The 16,965-nt window shown below is 37.3% G+C and overlaps 1 protein-coding gene across 2 annotated transcripts in view; it reads left to right on the forward strand.

Annotated features, from left to right (window-relative positions):
* Window positions 1-16,857, forward strand: part of LOC138318756 (tight junction-associated protein 1-like) — a 31,729-nt gene extending 14,872 nt beyond the window's left edge. For both annotated transcript variants that reach the window (XM_069261430.1, XM_069261429.1), the window contains 5 exons: window positions 3,361-3,525; window positions 8,857-8,923; window positions 9,183-9,290; window positions 9,529-9,612; window positions 9,960-16,857. In XM_069261430.1, the coding sequence (XP_069117531.1) occupies window positions 3,361-3,525; window positions 8,857-8,923; window positions 9,183-9,290; window positions 9,529-9,612; window positions 9,960-10,394 (859 nt within the window). In that variant the 3' untranslated portion in view covers window positions 10,395-16,857. The remainder of the gene's footprint in view (window positions 1-3,360; window positions 3,526-8,856; window positions 8,924-9,182; window positions 9,291-9,528; window positions 9,613-9,959) is intronic.
* Window positions 16,858-16,965: the final 108 nt, after the last annotated feature.

Genomic DNA, 16,965 nt, shown 5'->3' on the forward strand with positions numbered 1-16,965 from the left:
CATGCTGGGATGAAGGGCTACCAAGGTTGGTCAAGTGAATGACCTTGATCTTCATTTAAGGTCACAGGGGTCAAATAGGCTAAAAATCCTTTAAACAACTTCTTGTGAATAACTAAGAGGCCTAGAGACCTGATATTGAACCCATAACATGCTTTGATGAAGGGCTATCAAGTTTGTTCAAATGAATGACCTTGATCTTCATTCAAGGTCACAGGGGGCAAAAAGGCTAATATATCTAAACAACTTCTCTCAAGAACCAGAAGGCACAGGGTACTGATATTCGGCATGTAGTATGCTGGGATGAAGGGCTACCAAGTTTGTTCAAATGAATGACCTTGATCTTCATTCAAGGTCTCAAGGGTCAAATAGGCTGAAATTTTTAAACGACTTCTTCTCAAGAACCAAAAGGCCCAGGATACTCATATTGGGCCCGCAGCATGCTGGGATGAAGGGCTACCAAGTTTGTTCAAATAAATGACCTGGACCTTCATTCAAGGTCACAGGGGTCAAATTGGCTAAAAATCCTTTAAACAACTTCTTGTGAATAACTACGGGGCCTGGTGGGATTGAGTTTAAACTTGCTTGAAATTACTCTGACATATGGTCTCGCCCATGTGTTGTTATTTTTCGAGTTTATCCGAAATCCAAGATGGCCACCACAACCTTAATAGATTGCTTTCTCTTTTCTTGTTGTAATAGTGCTTAAGACTTAAATATTTTTCCTCTTTGACTATGATACTGACTTCATGTGTTATTGATTAATCACATTGTACTTGCATTAACTGTATAATTATGATAAAATGCTTCTTCGTACGTTTTAAATTATCCAATGCAATCAGACACTATTATGTGTAATCCTAACATAGCAGTTATTGTGCAAATTTATTTTTAGCTCACCTGCCTGAAGGGCAAGTGAGCTTTTGCTATGGTGCAGCGTCCGTCGTCCGTCCGTCGTCCAGCTTGCCGTCCGGCGTCAACTTTTCCATTTAAACAACTTCTTCTCCAAAACTTGGAGACCTAGAGTCCTGAAATTTGACAAATAGCATGCTGGGATGAAGGGCTACCAAGTTTGTTCAAATGAATGACCTTGACCTTCATTCAAGGTCACATGGGGTTAAATAGGTGAAAATCTTTAACAGACTTCTTCGAAATATCCAAGAGACTAAGAGACCTGAAATTGAGCTTGTGACATGCTGGGATGAATGGCTACCAAGTTTGTTCAAATGAATGACCTTGACCTTCATTCAAGGTCACGGGTTAAATAGGTGAAAATCTTTAACAGACTTCTTCTAAATAACCAAGAGGCCTTGAGACCTGAAATTGGGCCTGTGACATGCTGGGATGAAGGGCTACCAAGTTTGTTCAAATGAATGACCTTGACCTTCATTCAAGGTCACAGGAGTCAAAAAGGCTAAAATCTTTAAGCGACTTCTTCTAAATAACCAATAGGCCTAGGGACCTGATATTGGACATGTGGCATGCTGGGATAAAGGGGTACCAAGTTTGTTCAAATAACTGACCATGTCCTTCATTCAAGGTCACAGGGGTCAAAAAGGCTTAAATCTTTAAATGACATCTTCTTAATAACCAAACAGCCTAGGGACCTGATATTGGGCCTGTGGTATGCTGAGATGAAGGGATGCCAAGTTTATTCAAATGAATGACCTTGACCTTCATTCAAGGTCACAGGGGTCAAAAAGGCTAAAAAAATTACAAGACTTTTTCTTAATAACTAAGAGGCCTAGGGACCTGATATTAGGCCTGTGACATGCTGGCATGAATTGCTACAAAGTTTGTTCAAATGAATGACCTTGACCTTCATTCAAGGGCACAGGGGTCTATTAGGCTAAATTCTTTAAACGACTTCTTCTTAATAACCAAGAGGGCTAGTGACCTGATATTGGGCATGTCGCATGCTGGGATAGAGGGCTACCAAGTTTGTTCAAATGAATGAGCTTGATCTTCATTCAAGGTCACAGGGATCAAATAGGCAAAAATCTTTAAACGACTTCTTCTTAATAACCAAACAGCCTAGGGACCAGATTTTGGGCCTGCTGAGGCATGCTGGAATCAAGGGCTACCAAGTTGTTCAAATGAATGACCTTGACCTTCATTCAAGGTCAAAGGTGTCAGATAGGATAAAATCTTTAAACAACTTCTTCTTAATAACCAAGAGAGCTAGAGACATGATATTTGGCATGTGACATGTTTGGATGAAGCGCTACATAGTTTGCACAAATGAATGACCTTGACTTCCATTCAAGGGCACAGGGGTCAAAAAGGCTAAAATCTTTAAAAGACTTCTTCTTAATAACCAAGAGGGCTAGATACCTGATATTAGGCCTGTGGCATGCTGGGATCAACGGCTACACTGTTTGTTCAAAAGAATGGCCTTGACTTTCATTCAAGGTCACAGGGGTCAAATAGACTAAAGTATTTAAACGACTTCTTTGTAATAACCAAGAGGGCTAAAGACCTGATATTGGGCGAAGCGCTACAAAGTTTGTTCAAATGAATGACCTTGACCTTCATTCAAGGTCACAGGGGTCAAATTGGCTAAATATTTAAAAGACTTCTTCTTAATACCCAAACAGTCTAGGGACCTGATATCGGGCCTATGGCATGCTGGGATGAAGCGCTACAAAGTTTGTTCGAATGAATGACCTTGACTTTCATTCAAGGTTACAGGGGTCAAATAGGCTAAAATCTTTAAAAGACTTCTTCTGAAAAACCAAAGTGACCTGATATTAGGCCTGTGGCATGCTGGGATCAAGGGCTACCAAGTTTGTTCAAAAGAATGACCTTGAACTTGATTCAAGGTCACAGGGGTCAAATAGGCTAAAATCTTTAAATGAATTCTTTTTAATAACCAAGAGGCAAAGAGGCCTGTAATGTGCTTAGGGATGATATAAATTCTTATTTACTCTATTTGTTAAGTATGAACCATGTATGATTACCAGATTGCAGGTGAGCGATTCGTGCCCATTGGGCCCTTGTTACATGAACTCATGGGAAATCAAACAAGTGTGTGCTAATTTAATATTTGATTGCACCAAACCATGTATAACTTCATGACTATAATTCATAAAGAGTCTATCTTAACAATTTCAAATTATAGAAATGCTTGTAACACCTGGTATTTCATCTTTTTTTGGCATACAAGAATTTACTTTTTTCACAAGAAAATACAGTAATATTTAGTTAGAAAAGAGTTCAGTTATGTTAAAGCCTCCTTATAAAATATTATTCAGCTAGTTCATTTCTCTATTAGGTAGAAAGATAATTCTATAGATCACTTGTATACAATGTAACCTTTCATTACATTGTTTATAATATATATGTACCTACCATGTGTTTCAGCTTGGATCTCCACCAAGAGATTGAGGCCCTGGAGAGTCAGCTGAGAAAGAGCAACAACCACATCTCACAGATAGAACATGAAATTATCAACAGTAAACAGTTAGCCGAGTACGATGTACTCAAACTAACAGAAGAGCTCGCCAAACTCCGAGACCGATATGACAGGTAACTGGGTCTACAGCTAGAGAACCCTTATAGTATGATGGCTTGACCTTCCTAAAGTTCATTGTGTAAAATATATCAGAAACAATATAACTGCATGGTAAAGCTCATTGATAATCTAGTTATCTTATTTATATTCCTGTCATATAGTTGGTTATTTTTTGTGAGGTGGACATTTTTGTGATTTCGCAGGACATAAATTGATATGATCGCAAAAAATTTGATGCATGTCAAAATATACACTTATTCAATTTTCTAGATTTTTAGGTCATCTGACCGAAGGTCAGGATGACCTATTGTCATCGCGTTTCGTCCGTCGTCGTGCGCCGTGCGCCGTCTGCCGTCCACTGTGCGCCGTGCGTCGTGCGTAAGACTATTTATACAAAAGCCTACTCCTCCTTCATTCTTTGATGGATTTCATCCATATTTGGTTTGAAACATCATTGGGGAAGGACAATCATATTTTATATAAGTGAGCCTGGTCCGACCCCTAGGGGCTGAGAGGTGGGGGCCCCAAAAGGGCAAATTTTCTTATTTTAAGCTTTAAAATCCTACTCCTCCTTCATCCTTTGATGGATTTCATCCATATTTGGTGTGAAACTTTATTAGGGAAGGACAATCATATTTTATATAAATGAGCTTGGTCCGACCCCTAGGGTCAGAGGTGGGGCACCAAAAGGGCAAATTTTCTTAATTTTAGCTTTAAAATCCTACTCCTCCTTCATCCTTGGATGGATTTCATCCATATTTGGTGTGAAACTTTATTAGGGAAGGACAATCATATTTTACATAAATGAGCTTGGTCCGACCCCTACGGTCAGAGGGGCAGGGCCTCAAAAGGGCAAATTTTCTTAATTTTAGCTTTAAAATCCTACTCCTCCTTCATCCTTTGATGGATTTCATCCATATTTGGTGTAAAAATTCATAAGGGAAGGAAAATCATATTTTATATAAATGAGCCTGGTCCGACCCCTGGGGTCAGAGGGGCGGGGCCCCAAAAGGGCAAATTTTCTTAATTTTAGCTTTAAAATCCTACTCCTCCTTCATCCTTGGATGGATTTCATCCATATTTGGTTTGAAACATCATTGGGGAAGGACAATCATATTTTATATAAATGAGCCTGGTCCGACCCCTAGGGGCTGAGGGGTGGGGCTCCAAAAGGGCAAATTTTCTTATTTTAGCTTTAAATTCCTACTCCTCCTTCCTCCTTGGATGGATTTCATCCATATTTGGTGTGAAACTTCATTAGGGAAGGACAATCATATTTTATATAAATGAGCCTGGTCCGACCCCTAGGGGCTGAGAGGTGGGGCACCAAAAGGGCAAATTTTCTTAACTTTAGCTTTAAAATCCTACTCCTCCTTCATCCTTGGATGGATTTCATCCATATTTGGTGTGAAACTTCATTAGGGAAGGACAATCATATTTTATATAAATGAGCCTGGTCCGACCCCTAGGGTCAGAGGGGCGAGGCCCCAAAAGGGCAAATTTTCTTAACTTTAGCTTTAAAATCCTACTCCTCCTTCATCCTTTGATGGATTTCATCCATATTTGGTTTGAAACATCATTGGGGAAGGACAATCATATTTTTTTATAAATGAGCCTGGTCCGACCCCTAGGGGCTGAGAGGTGGGGGCACCAAAAGGGCAAATTTTCTTATTTTAAGCTTTAAAATCCTACTCCTCCTTCATCCTTTGATGGATTTCATCCATATTTGGTGTGAAACTTCATTAGGGAAGGACAATCATATTTTATATAAATGAGCCTGGTCCGACCCCTAGGGGCTGAGAGGTGGGGCACCAAAAGGGCAAATTTTCTTAACTTTAGCTTTAAAATCCTACTCCTCCTTCATCCTTGGATGGATTTCATCCATATTTGGTGTGAAACTTCATTAGGGAAGGACAATCATATTTTATATAAATGAGCCTGGTCCGACCCCTAGGGTCAGAGGGGCGAGGCCCCAAAAGGGCAAATTTTCTTAATTTTAGCTTTAAAATCCTACTCCTCCTTCATCCTTGGATGGATTTCATCCATATTTGGTTTGAAACATCATTGGGGAAGGAAAATCATATTTTATATAAATGAGCCTGGTCCGACCCCTAGGGGCTGAGGGGTGTGGTCCCAAAAGGGCAAATTTTCTTATTTTAGCTTTAAATTCCTACTCCTCCTTCATCCTTTGATGGATTTCATCCATATTTAGTGTGAAACATCATTAGGTAAGGACATTCATATTTTTAGGTCATCTGACCGAAGGTCAGGATGACCTATTGTCATCATGTTTTGTCCGTCGTCGTGCGCCGTCCGCCGTGCGCCGTGCGCCGTCCGCCGTCCGCCGTCCGCCGTGCGTCGTGCGTAAGACTATTTATACAAAAGCCTACTCCTCCTTAACCCTTGAGCGAATTACATCCATATTTGGTGTGAAACATCATTGGGGGAGGACAATCATATTTTATATAAATGAGCCTGGTCCGACCCCTAGGGGCTGAGGGATGGGGCCCAAAAAAGGGCAAATTTTCTTAATTTTAGCTTTAAAATCCTACTCCTCCTTCATCCTTTAATGGATTTTATCTATATTTGGTGTAAAATATCATTGGGGAAGGACAATCATATTTTATATAAATGAGCCTGGTCCGACCCCTAGGGTCTGAGGGGTGGGGCCCCAAAAGGGCAAATTTTCTTAATTTAAGCTTTTAAATCCTACTCCTCCTTCATCCTTGGACAGATTACATCCATATTTGGTGTGAAACATCATTGGGGAAGGACAATCATATTTTATATAAATGAGCCTGGTCCGACCCCTAGGGGCAGAGGGGCGGGGCCCCAAATGGGCAAATTTTCTTAATTTTAGCTTTAAAATCCTACTCCTCCTTCATCCTTGGATGGATTTCATCCATATTTGGTGTGAAACATCATTGGGGAAGGACAATCATATTTTATATAAATGAGCCTGGTCCAACCCCTAGGGGCTGAGGGTGGGGCCCCAAAAGGCAAATTTTCTTAATTTTAGCTTTAAAATCCTACTCCTCCTTCATCCTTGAATGGATTTCATCCATATTTGGTGTGAAACATCATTGGGGAAGGACAATCATATTTTATATAAATGAGCCTGGTCCGACCCCTAGGGGCTGAGGGGTGGGGCCCCAAAAGGGCAAATTTTCTTAATTTAAGATTTTAAATCCTACTCCTCCTTCATCCTTAGATGGATTACATCCATGTTTAGTGTGAAACTTCATTGGGAAAGGACAATCATATTTTATATAAATGAGTCTGGTCCGACCCCGGGGCTGAGGGGTGGGGTCCCAAAAGGCAAATTTTCTTAATTTTAGCTTTAAAATCATACTCCTCCTTCATCCTTGAATGGATTTCATCCATATTTGGTGTGAAACATCATTGGGGAAGTACAATCTTATTTTATATTAATGAGCCTGGTCCGACCCCTAGGGGCTGAGGGGTGGGGCCCCAAAAGGGCAAATTTTCTTAATTTTAGCTGGCCCACTTCCTGTTTTCAGGTTTCGGTCTCTGTTCTCAATGAAAATTAGTCTATAGGGGTTTAAATTGATGCCGAACAACATGCAAACATTTTCGTAAAGATTTTGGTATTCCAAGATGGCCGCTGACCCACTTCCTGTTTTCAGGTTTCAGTCTCCGATCTCAAGATAAATTGGTCTATAGGGGTTTTAATTGATTCAGAAGGGGGAACTTCAGGTGAGGACAATCATATTTTATAAAGGACCGAGCTAAGACCCTTGGGGATAGTACGGCGGATGTCCAAAATGGAAGCTTTGCTGTAATTTGGCTTTAAAATCTGACTCCTCCTTATATTAATCCATGAATGGGTTACAACCACATATGGATGAAGGGCTACCAAGTTTGTTCAACAAATGACATTTACCTATTTCAGAAACTTACATATTCAACTAAGGAGTTCCTCGTATTGTTTATATTAATCTTTAACCAATACTTTATACTGTGACTTTGTTGTTTTGTGCAATGAGTCAGATGACCGTTAAGGCCCATGGGCCTCTTGTTATTAAAATCACTACACTGTTTCACAGAAGAATTGTTATCATTTCAAAATATTTCAGTTACCCTACAGTTACCCTACAGTTACCCTACAGTTACCCTACAGTTACCCTACAGTTAACCTACAGTTACCCTACACTTACCCTACACTTACCCTACAGTTAACCTACAGTTACCCTACAGTTAACCTACAGTTACCCTACAGTTACCCTACACTTACCCTACAGTTACCCTACAGTTACCCTACAGTTACCCTACAGTTAACCTACAGTTACCCTACACTTACCCTACAGTTACCCTACAGTTACCCTACACTTACCCTACACTTACCCTACAGTTACCCTACACTTACCCTACAGTTACCCTACAGTTACCCTACAGTTACCCTACAGTTACCCTACAGTTACCCTACACTTAACCTACAGTTACCCTACAGTTACCCTACAGTTACCCTACACTTACCCTACAGTTACCCTACACTTACCCTACACTTACCCTACAGTTACCCTACAGTTACCCTACACTTAACCTACAGTTACCCTACAGTTACCCTACAGTTACCCTACAGTTAACCTACAGTTACCCTACAGTTACCCTACACTTACCCTACACTTACCCTACAGTTACCAGCTGGCTTTAAGTAAACAAAACAAGCTAGGAGTAAAGTAACTGTATATCTGGAGGAAAATAAAGGAATTTTAGTGCATGTATGTAGAATGAACATAAATATCACAGAGGTACGTCTACAATTGGCTAGTGGTAGTAAGTCCAATTCCACAAACCTCAAATTTACCTGTATTAGCTGTGTTCTCGGCGATCACGACTCATCACGCCTGTTCGAAAAGTCAGTGACGAATGTGTTGATATTAGCGCAGAAACTTTTAATATAATTGCTGAAAATCTTAATTCTATGGTCAGATCTGTTAACTTCAACACCCGAAAATGTAGCAATAGAGAGCCGTACACGTAAACGTAGGTGGGTACTTGGGACTGATAGCCTACGATGGTTTGTTACTCTGTCGACAAAGCGCCCACAGCGGATAGAAAAACCTCTTAATTTAACAGCAGAAAGTGTTAATTTTTCTGAACATTTTGGAAACCTGGGGAAAACTCTTAATGTTATGGATTAACACTGAATAAAAAAGCGCATAAACTTATTCTGCCGAAACTTGTTAAAAATTAACTCTTCTGCTGTTATTTTAACAACTTTCGGCAAGATTAACACATTTGGGGCTACTAGTGTTTGGTTACTTTTCATGGCTTTCTTATAGTGAGTAATTAATCTAATTAAATTATCTTTTGTTTTGCAGGTTGTATGAAAGTCATAAAAGGTTACAAAAAGTTAACCATGGTCTGGAAGATAAACTCTTAAAAGTGGTAAGACATTGTTGTACTTTTTGACAGGTTTAAGAATCCTTTATTGAAATATTTGAAACTTAAGACTGTGTATATTCGGTAAACCTAGGCCTGCCATTGGTTTTGTTATCTCCTTTATGTAACATATATATGAAAAATATGGTAGGATTTCTACTACAGGTACTACAAAAGTACTTAGCATACATGATTACACAAAGTAAGATGGTTCACAATAATACAAGATGTTTGGATATACAATATACGTCCCATTTTGTTCTAGGTTAATGGGTTTGAAGGGGATAAGATGGGCCTACAGAAAGAGGTGGCTCTCATGACTTCCAAACTGGTGGAGGCCAAATCTCTCATCTGTGAGTTGGAAGAGGAAAATGTAAGTGTTGATATGTACTGTATAATATTCAATCCTATAGAGATGTAAAATACAGATAAATATGTATTTTTAAAATATGTGTAGGCTTTCTGTACACAGTTTTATATTTTCTGAAAACGGAAAAAAAGAATGAAATATAAAACGACATAAAACCTCATATGGTTATTCCTGAAACAACAAGCATTATACTTTTTAGAAAGTCTTCATTTTAGCTTATTTTACTGTTGGTATTGTACAGGAACAGACAAGAAAGGACTGTAACTATGCTGTCCAGCTGTTGCAGTGTAAACCATCCAACTTTGTGGCCCACAAGCTGAACACGGTCTGTATCAACTTTATCAATGTTTATTTTCTTCCTTCAAATCAAATCATCCTTAATGTAAAGTCATGTATAAGTTTAAGATCTACTTAAAAAGTATTTGATTGAAACATATTCTGTTGTCATATACATGTACAATTGGATCAGACACAAGGTATCGCAACTTAGTAATGCCTTAAAAAGTATCAATAGTAATAATACTATGTTTAAAAGTATGGTAATATAAGGTATGAAAAATAATAAAAGAAGAAAAAAAAAACAATTGCAATCATGTCTGCTTGTAATTTATTTCTTTGCATGATTTTCAATGTACCAGGATATTAATTTTTATCAAACTTGTATTTGTCCAGCTCCCTATGGAACTCCAGGAAAGAGTGAAAAGTCACATGACACGAGAAGAAATCATCAATTGTGAGGATGCTCCCCAGAACGAGTCAGCAAAGCTAATCCGTGTACCTATGCAGACATTTCCCCCTACAGCCATGGTGTATTCTATTAACAGTTCTCAGAAGTCTAATAAGGACCAGAACAAAAACTCTACTGACTCCGTACCAATGAATCTCATAGCCAAGGTACTTACCCAGCCGGAATCTAAACGAAAGCCGCGGCGGATGTACATCTGCCTCAGGTGTAAACTGGACGTTGTTGTACATGATAAAGAGGTACAGGTGTCTATGGGTCGGGAGATTAATGGTTCCGGAGGAGCTCTTGGAAACTCTGGAAGTCTCCGTGTCCACAAACCACCTGGTCGGGTACGGACTATGTCAACGGAAACAGAAATATGAGTGCCATCAAAGATTTAAAATCATAGTCATGTTAATGTTTAACATAGCCATAAAAGATTAGAGCAAAGTTTGTAAACAATGAAATTTAAATTTTGTCTTACCAGGTATATATATATACAGTATTTGATTTTTGAGGAAGATTGTTGTGTTACCAATATGATTAAAATTAATGCATTTTGCTATAAATATTTTGAGTGCTTTCTGCAATGAAATATGTTTTGTGTTCGTGGAGAATAAAGGACCAGGTCTCTTTTTAGATTAAAAGTTTTTCAATATTTATTTGTGATGCCAATTTTTTAATGAACATTGCATATGACACAATTCTTTCATTAATAACATTGTTTACACTTACTAATGTATCAATAAATTCTCTTTGTAAACATAATTAGATATTCCCCGTTTGCTTTTGATTATAATGTGGTATGAAAATATCTTTTCATTCATAATCTTCCTATATCAATGTATTATGTATAAACAAGAAAGTTTTTGGTAGTTTAACGGCATGAAGGTATTTTGCATTAATATAGTGCAATATAACTTCTGTATGTGTGTTTCGTTTTTGAAGAGTTTTGGATGCTTACAACAGCAAATGTCCAGGCAGTAGTAAGGTTTGAAATTTACTTTGATATTCATTACAGTATATATGCAAACCTTAAGTGGAGAAAAAAAATACTGAGCGTTTACTGTAATTTAAAGTTATAAATATTGTTGTTATGAAGTGCTTTTAATTTAAATCATATAAAATAATTTATTTTAAGTTTATGGTGCATGTGTGACTAGTTTCTTCAGAATTTCCCCCGTGTAACAAAATGTGAATCACGTAAAACTCATTCTGTAATGTTAGATGTTAATTTTTGTTGGCATTGTAATGTGACATTTCCAAGTTCATATTTCATAAAACTGTGTATAATGAATAGACATTTGCTAAATATTCAGTGGTACTTAAACCAATGTTATCTCATATTGTGCCACGTTTTTACAACTTTAGTAAGTTACTCATGATGTATTGTTATTTGTACAAAATTTTAGGAATTTTTTACTAAGTCAAACTATATCTCTTTATTGATGAGATCAAGTGTGTTTGAAGTCTTACCTGTGGAATGTCATTTGGACTCTGAGTCTTACCTGTGGAATGTCTATTGGTCTCTGAGTCTTACCTGTGGAATGTCTGTTGGTCTCTGAGTCTTACCTGTGGAATGTCATTTTGACTCTGAGTCTTACCTGTGAATTGTCTGTTGGTCTCTGAGTCTTACCTGTGGAATGTCTGTTGGTCTCTGAGTCTTCCCTGTGGAATATCTGTTGGTCTCTGAGTCTTCCCTGTGGAATGTCTGTTGGTCTCTGAGTCTTACCTGTGGAATGTCTGTTGGTCTCTGAGTCTTACCTGTGGAATGTCTGTTGGTGGCTGAGTCTTACCTGTGGAATGTCTATTGGTCTCTGAGTCTTATCTGTGGAATGTCTGTTGGTCTCTGAGTCTTACCTGTGGAATGTCATTTGGTCTCTGAGTCTTACCTGTGGAATGTCTGTTGGTCTCCGAGTCTTACCTGTGGAATGTTTGTTGGTCTCTGAGTCTTACCTGTGGAATGTCTGTGGATTGTCTGTTGGTCTTGGTGTCTTGTCCATTGTTATAGTTGGAATTACACCTTAAAAATCTGTCCACCTGTCCGTCCATCATACAGAGCTTGGTCAGTTGTCATACATGTTAACTTATTGTGTGCTTTCCTCTTTATTCTATCTAATGAAATGTTTTGTTTGCTGGTGAACATTGTTTAATGCCTTTACTAATAGACAGGGTCATTTAGGGGTGTGTCTGCAGGCTTTGGAGGAGGAAAACCAGAGTATCCAGAGAATGGCATGTATGGTCAGTACCCGCATAAGTTTCAAACGTACAACTCATAGTTTTAGGACTATAGTGGTCAGATGTTTGCTTATAACTACTCGGCACCCCTGAAACCATAACCCCTGGAGATCTAGAATCATGGATCCGAAGCTTCCATCAGTGAAACCCAACTAACTGCTTAGTTATTGATAATGACCGATTTTCCATGACATTTTTAGGTCACCTGAGACGAAGTCTCCAGTGACCTATTCTAATCACCTTTTGTCTGTCGTCCGTTGTATGTCCGTAAATAATTTACATTTTCGACTTCTTCTCAAAAACCGCTGAAGCAAATTCAATGAAATTTTGCACAAACCTTCTAAGGCATAAGGCCAATCAAAATTGTGAATTATATGGTCCCCAACCCCCTGGGGGCTGTGGGAGGGGCCAAAAGGGGTAAAATTTACTATAATTTCAAAAATCTTCTTCTCCACTCACAGATGTGATGGAATCAAATACTCTTCACAGATAGAAAGGTCTAAAGGTCCTTTACAAAAATTGTGAATTATATGACCCTGGGGACTCAGGTTTCCCCTTGGGGAGGGGGTTAAGTTTACTATAGTTTATATAGGGAAAACACATTTTTGAGCATTATTTGGTTATTTGTGAAAGGAAATGAGTCAAATGTTGTCAGAATTATCCCTATGAAATGGCCATTGAATCCTATTTATAAATTTTCCATGACTGACTCCCAGGGGCCTTAGGGGTGGGACCAAAAGGGGTCAAATAAGCTAAAACTTCAAAAATCTTCTTCTGAAATTCTGGAACTGGTAGAATCAAATACTCTTCATAGATAGAAAGGTCTTGATGTCCATTACAAAAATTGTGAATTATATGACCCTGGGGTCTCATGTTTCCCCCTGGGGAGGGGGTCAAGTTTACTATAGTTTATATAGGAAAAACACATTTATGAATGTTATTTGCTTATTTTTCATAGGAAATGAGTCAAACTGGGTTAGAATTATTAGCCTGAGATAGCATTTTATCGTCATTTCCAAATTGGTCCTGGCTGACTCCCAGGGGCCAGAGGGGCGCGGCCAAAAAGGGTCAATTAGGCTAAAACTTCAAAAATCTTCTTCTGAATTCACAGATTTGATGGAACCAAATACTCTTCATAGATTGAAAGGTCTTAAAGTCCTTTACAAAAATTGTGAATTTCATGGCTCTTGGATCTTAGATTTTTCCCTGGGGAGGGGGTCAAATTTACTATAGTCTTTATTGGAAAAACCCATTTATGAACATTATTTGCTTAGTTTTAATAGAAAATGAGTCAAACTGGGTTAGAATTATTAGCCTGAAATAGCATTTTAACACCATATCCATATTGGTCCTGGCTGACCCCCAGGGACCAGAGGGCGGGGCCAAAATGGGTCAAAATGGCTAAAATTTCAAAAATCTTCTTCTGAATTCACAGGTTTGATGGAACCAAATAATTTCCATAGATTAAAAAGTGAAATTTATAAAATCACTGACACTGACTGACTTCTAGTTTGGTTTTGTTGTTTAACGTTGGCAAAGCAAATTGGAATTTTAAGCATAAGGTTTGGTAACATGATACACAAATTATCAAAATGAAAAACAAAAAATAAAAATTCTAATACGAAAGTTCAACTTTAAAGTTTTTTAATTCGTAAATAATTTTTAGATTTGAACCAACTTTGCAATGCTCTTTCTGTAGCAGCACTCAGGTGACCGTCAAGGCCTCTTGGGCCTCTTGTTTAGAAAATAGTCTGAGAGGTATTTCATGAAATACTGATTAACTAGATATGTGCAGTGAAAAGATGTTACTGTTATATGCACATTTTTTCATGTGTTTTAAAAGGATGTGAAGTTGTAATTAGAACTGAACAAAACACCTGTCAGGTATGATGTCAATATCGGTGAAGTTCAAAGCTTTTTTACATTGGAACAAAAAAAATTAAAATTAATTTACATGTTACATAAACCAAAGAGGCAAACATCTCTCTTTGGTGATCAGGCCCCGATTTCTCGAAACAAAAGTGCAGACTTAAGTCAAAACTTAAGTTTTTCTCCTTATGTAACTTATATGAAAATTTATGACTTAAGTCAGTTTTTGACTTAAGTTAAATTTGTTTCGAGAAATTGGGGCCTGGCCTGTTTGTCTAGAACATCTGTCATACAAAAAACTCATCCATTTGTTGTCTCTCCTTTTCTTTTCTGATTATATTTCTAAGTGATAATTTAATAACTGTTAATATTGTATGATACCACACTAAAAACAATGGACAGACCGACGGCCACAATTAGGATTAGATAGATGTGTTTAGTTGATAAGACCACAGGTACATAATGATATCTTTCAATAACATATGGTGTGTTTTAGATGTAGATAGACATGGTGAGAACAAGTGTAAAAGACGAATAATGACCTGTACGATATTGTAGGTGTATAAATGATAATGTTTTCTCCCTGGTGCTAGTCATGCATGCTATCTTTGCCAATGTTTTAATTTATTGAGTTTTTGATAATCACTTATCCCTTGTGAATACTGTATTAGATTTAGACGTCATTGTTGTTAATTAATCATTTTGTTCTATACACACGCTGTAATTACAGTATGTTAAACGTCTCTACTCTCTAACCCGTTGTTTAGTCTCTATATATACTCTCTAACCCGTTGTTTAGTCTTTATATATACTCTCTAACCTGTTGTTTAGTCTCTATATACTCTCTTACCTGTTGTTTTGTGCAATCTGAACTATTCTATATGTCTTATTACATATTATACATGTTGATAGGGATTTGTCTGTATGCAGTAACATGTTCTATACATGTATTTTACAAAACTATGTCCATATTGTCAGCTCCCTTCCTATTTAGGTTTGAGATTAACTACGTCTCTATTAAGGAAAAATGATGGGGTCAGAATTTTTATAAAGATGTAATCCTGTGTTGTAGAAATGTGTTGAGCCGCTTGGTGATTGATTGTATGAATACAGATACACATTTGTCTTTAAAATCCAGGAAAGTGTGTGTAACAAAATTCACATGTATGCAAATCGGCACACAACCAAGTGCTTACTTGTGGTGTAGCTAAACTGTACTGACAGTAACATGACACCCAGCTGTCGTTTCCGATTAGTAGTAAACATGTTGTGTTTATCATATAACCCCAAATACATGTATCTGCAACATACTTGATCGAAAGTTGAGATTTTTTTTATCATTTCATTTGCTAACTTTGTGTAAGCTAGACACTGAATCTCAGGGTTTATATAAAATTAGTTCTCTACACTCTGTGTTCTGGACCCACTTTATATAGGGAGCTATAATGGATTTGTATGTCCTATTTAATGTGATTTGATAAGACCAGTATTTGTCTGTATACAATAAAACACACAAACAAATTCATGTTATTAGTCATTTTCGTTCCAAGTCTATAGGTTCCTATAAGTTGTATGTAATATATATATAACAAACCATGCTGATAACAAAGTGATTTTGTTGGTCCCTAGAGATTTGTTATAACCGTGTTTTATTGAACTCATTGTTTATCTGCTTCACTGCCAAATATTGCAATATGCAAAGCTCGATCAAAACGTCGTTATTTCCAGGCTTTCTAATTTGATGTCTCATTAACCAAGCAAATTCATTGAATATGGTATAGAATATTGCATTAAAACCACTCAGGTTAGTGGTTTACTTTGTGAATTTTCAAGCTAATTATCTTAATACATTTAAGTCTGCTAATTAGAAATCTGTTAAGTGAAGTTTGAGATTTTATTGAGTACTGAAGAAGCTAGGCAAAATTCACTTGATTTTGTCTCTTAAACTTCATCTTAATGTTGAACAGAATTTTCTTGCCAATTTAGTCTTTTTAATATGAATGCCAAAAACATAACTCTGTTGTAATTTTTGTATCAATTATATCAATCAATGAAATAAATGTTGAGATAGTGATCGTGGATATGCATTATCTCTTAAATATAGATGTCTACATACAATAGAAAGCATTGGCCTTCATGTGGCTGATGTACTTCAATGAAATTGTTTGGTAATTTTTTACTTAACACGAATATGCTTGATTGTTGGTTGTTAGTTGTTAGTACATATACCACAATACATTATCTTCTGTCAGTCATCCTCATCTCAAAATACAGTCAAACCTCACTATCTCCTATCCTGTGGGACTGTGTGATGTAATTCTATTTCAAAATTTTAGTTTATAGAGTTCTCAGTTCAGATCAGAATTTTAATATCATTTTTGGGAGATCAACCATTTTCTGAAACCACCAAAAGATATGACCACCAAAAGATACAGCAGGGTCTATATATACTAGGTCAGAGGTGAAGGGGACCACCATAATACTTAACACAGGGTCATCCAATTCTAGAGTTAGAGATACTGAGGTTCAACTGTATTGGAAAGTCATCAGTGATATTTTGTTGTTGTTTAGTAGACAGATTGTTAAATGAAATGTTCCATTTTTATTACATTTTTCTTCAACTCTTTTACAACAGTTTAGAAAATCATGTTTTTATATATCGGACCATGTCCTCACAGTGTCCTGTAGGAATTGTTAGAGGTTGTGACACTACAATAAAACCATGACATGAAGCATGAATGTGGTGTTTTGTTTTATATGACTGTACTTTAATGACACTATATACTGTTAGCACCTTATTCTCACGATTTATAATCTCAGAAACTTTCCTCTGTCATAGTGGGACTA

The sequence above is a fragment of the Argopecten irradians genome, chromosome 3 (genome assembly GCF_041381155.1).
Source record: "Argopecten irradians isolate NY chromosome 3, Ai_NY, whole genome shotgun sequence".
NCBI classification, from domain to species: Eukaryota; Metazoa; Mollusca; class Bivalvia; order Pectinida; family Pectinidae; genus Argopecten; species Argopecten irradians.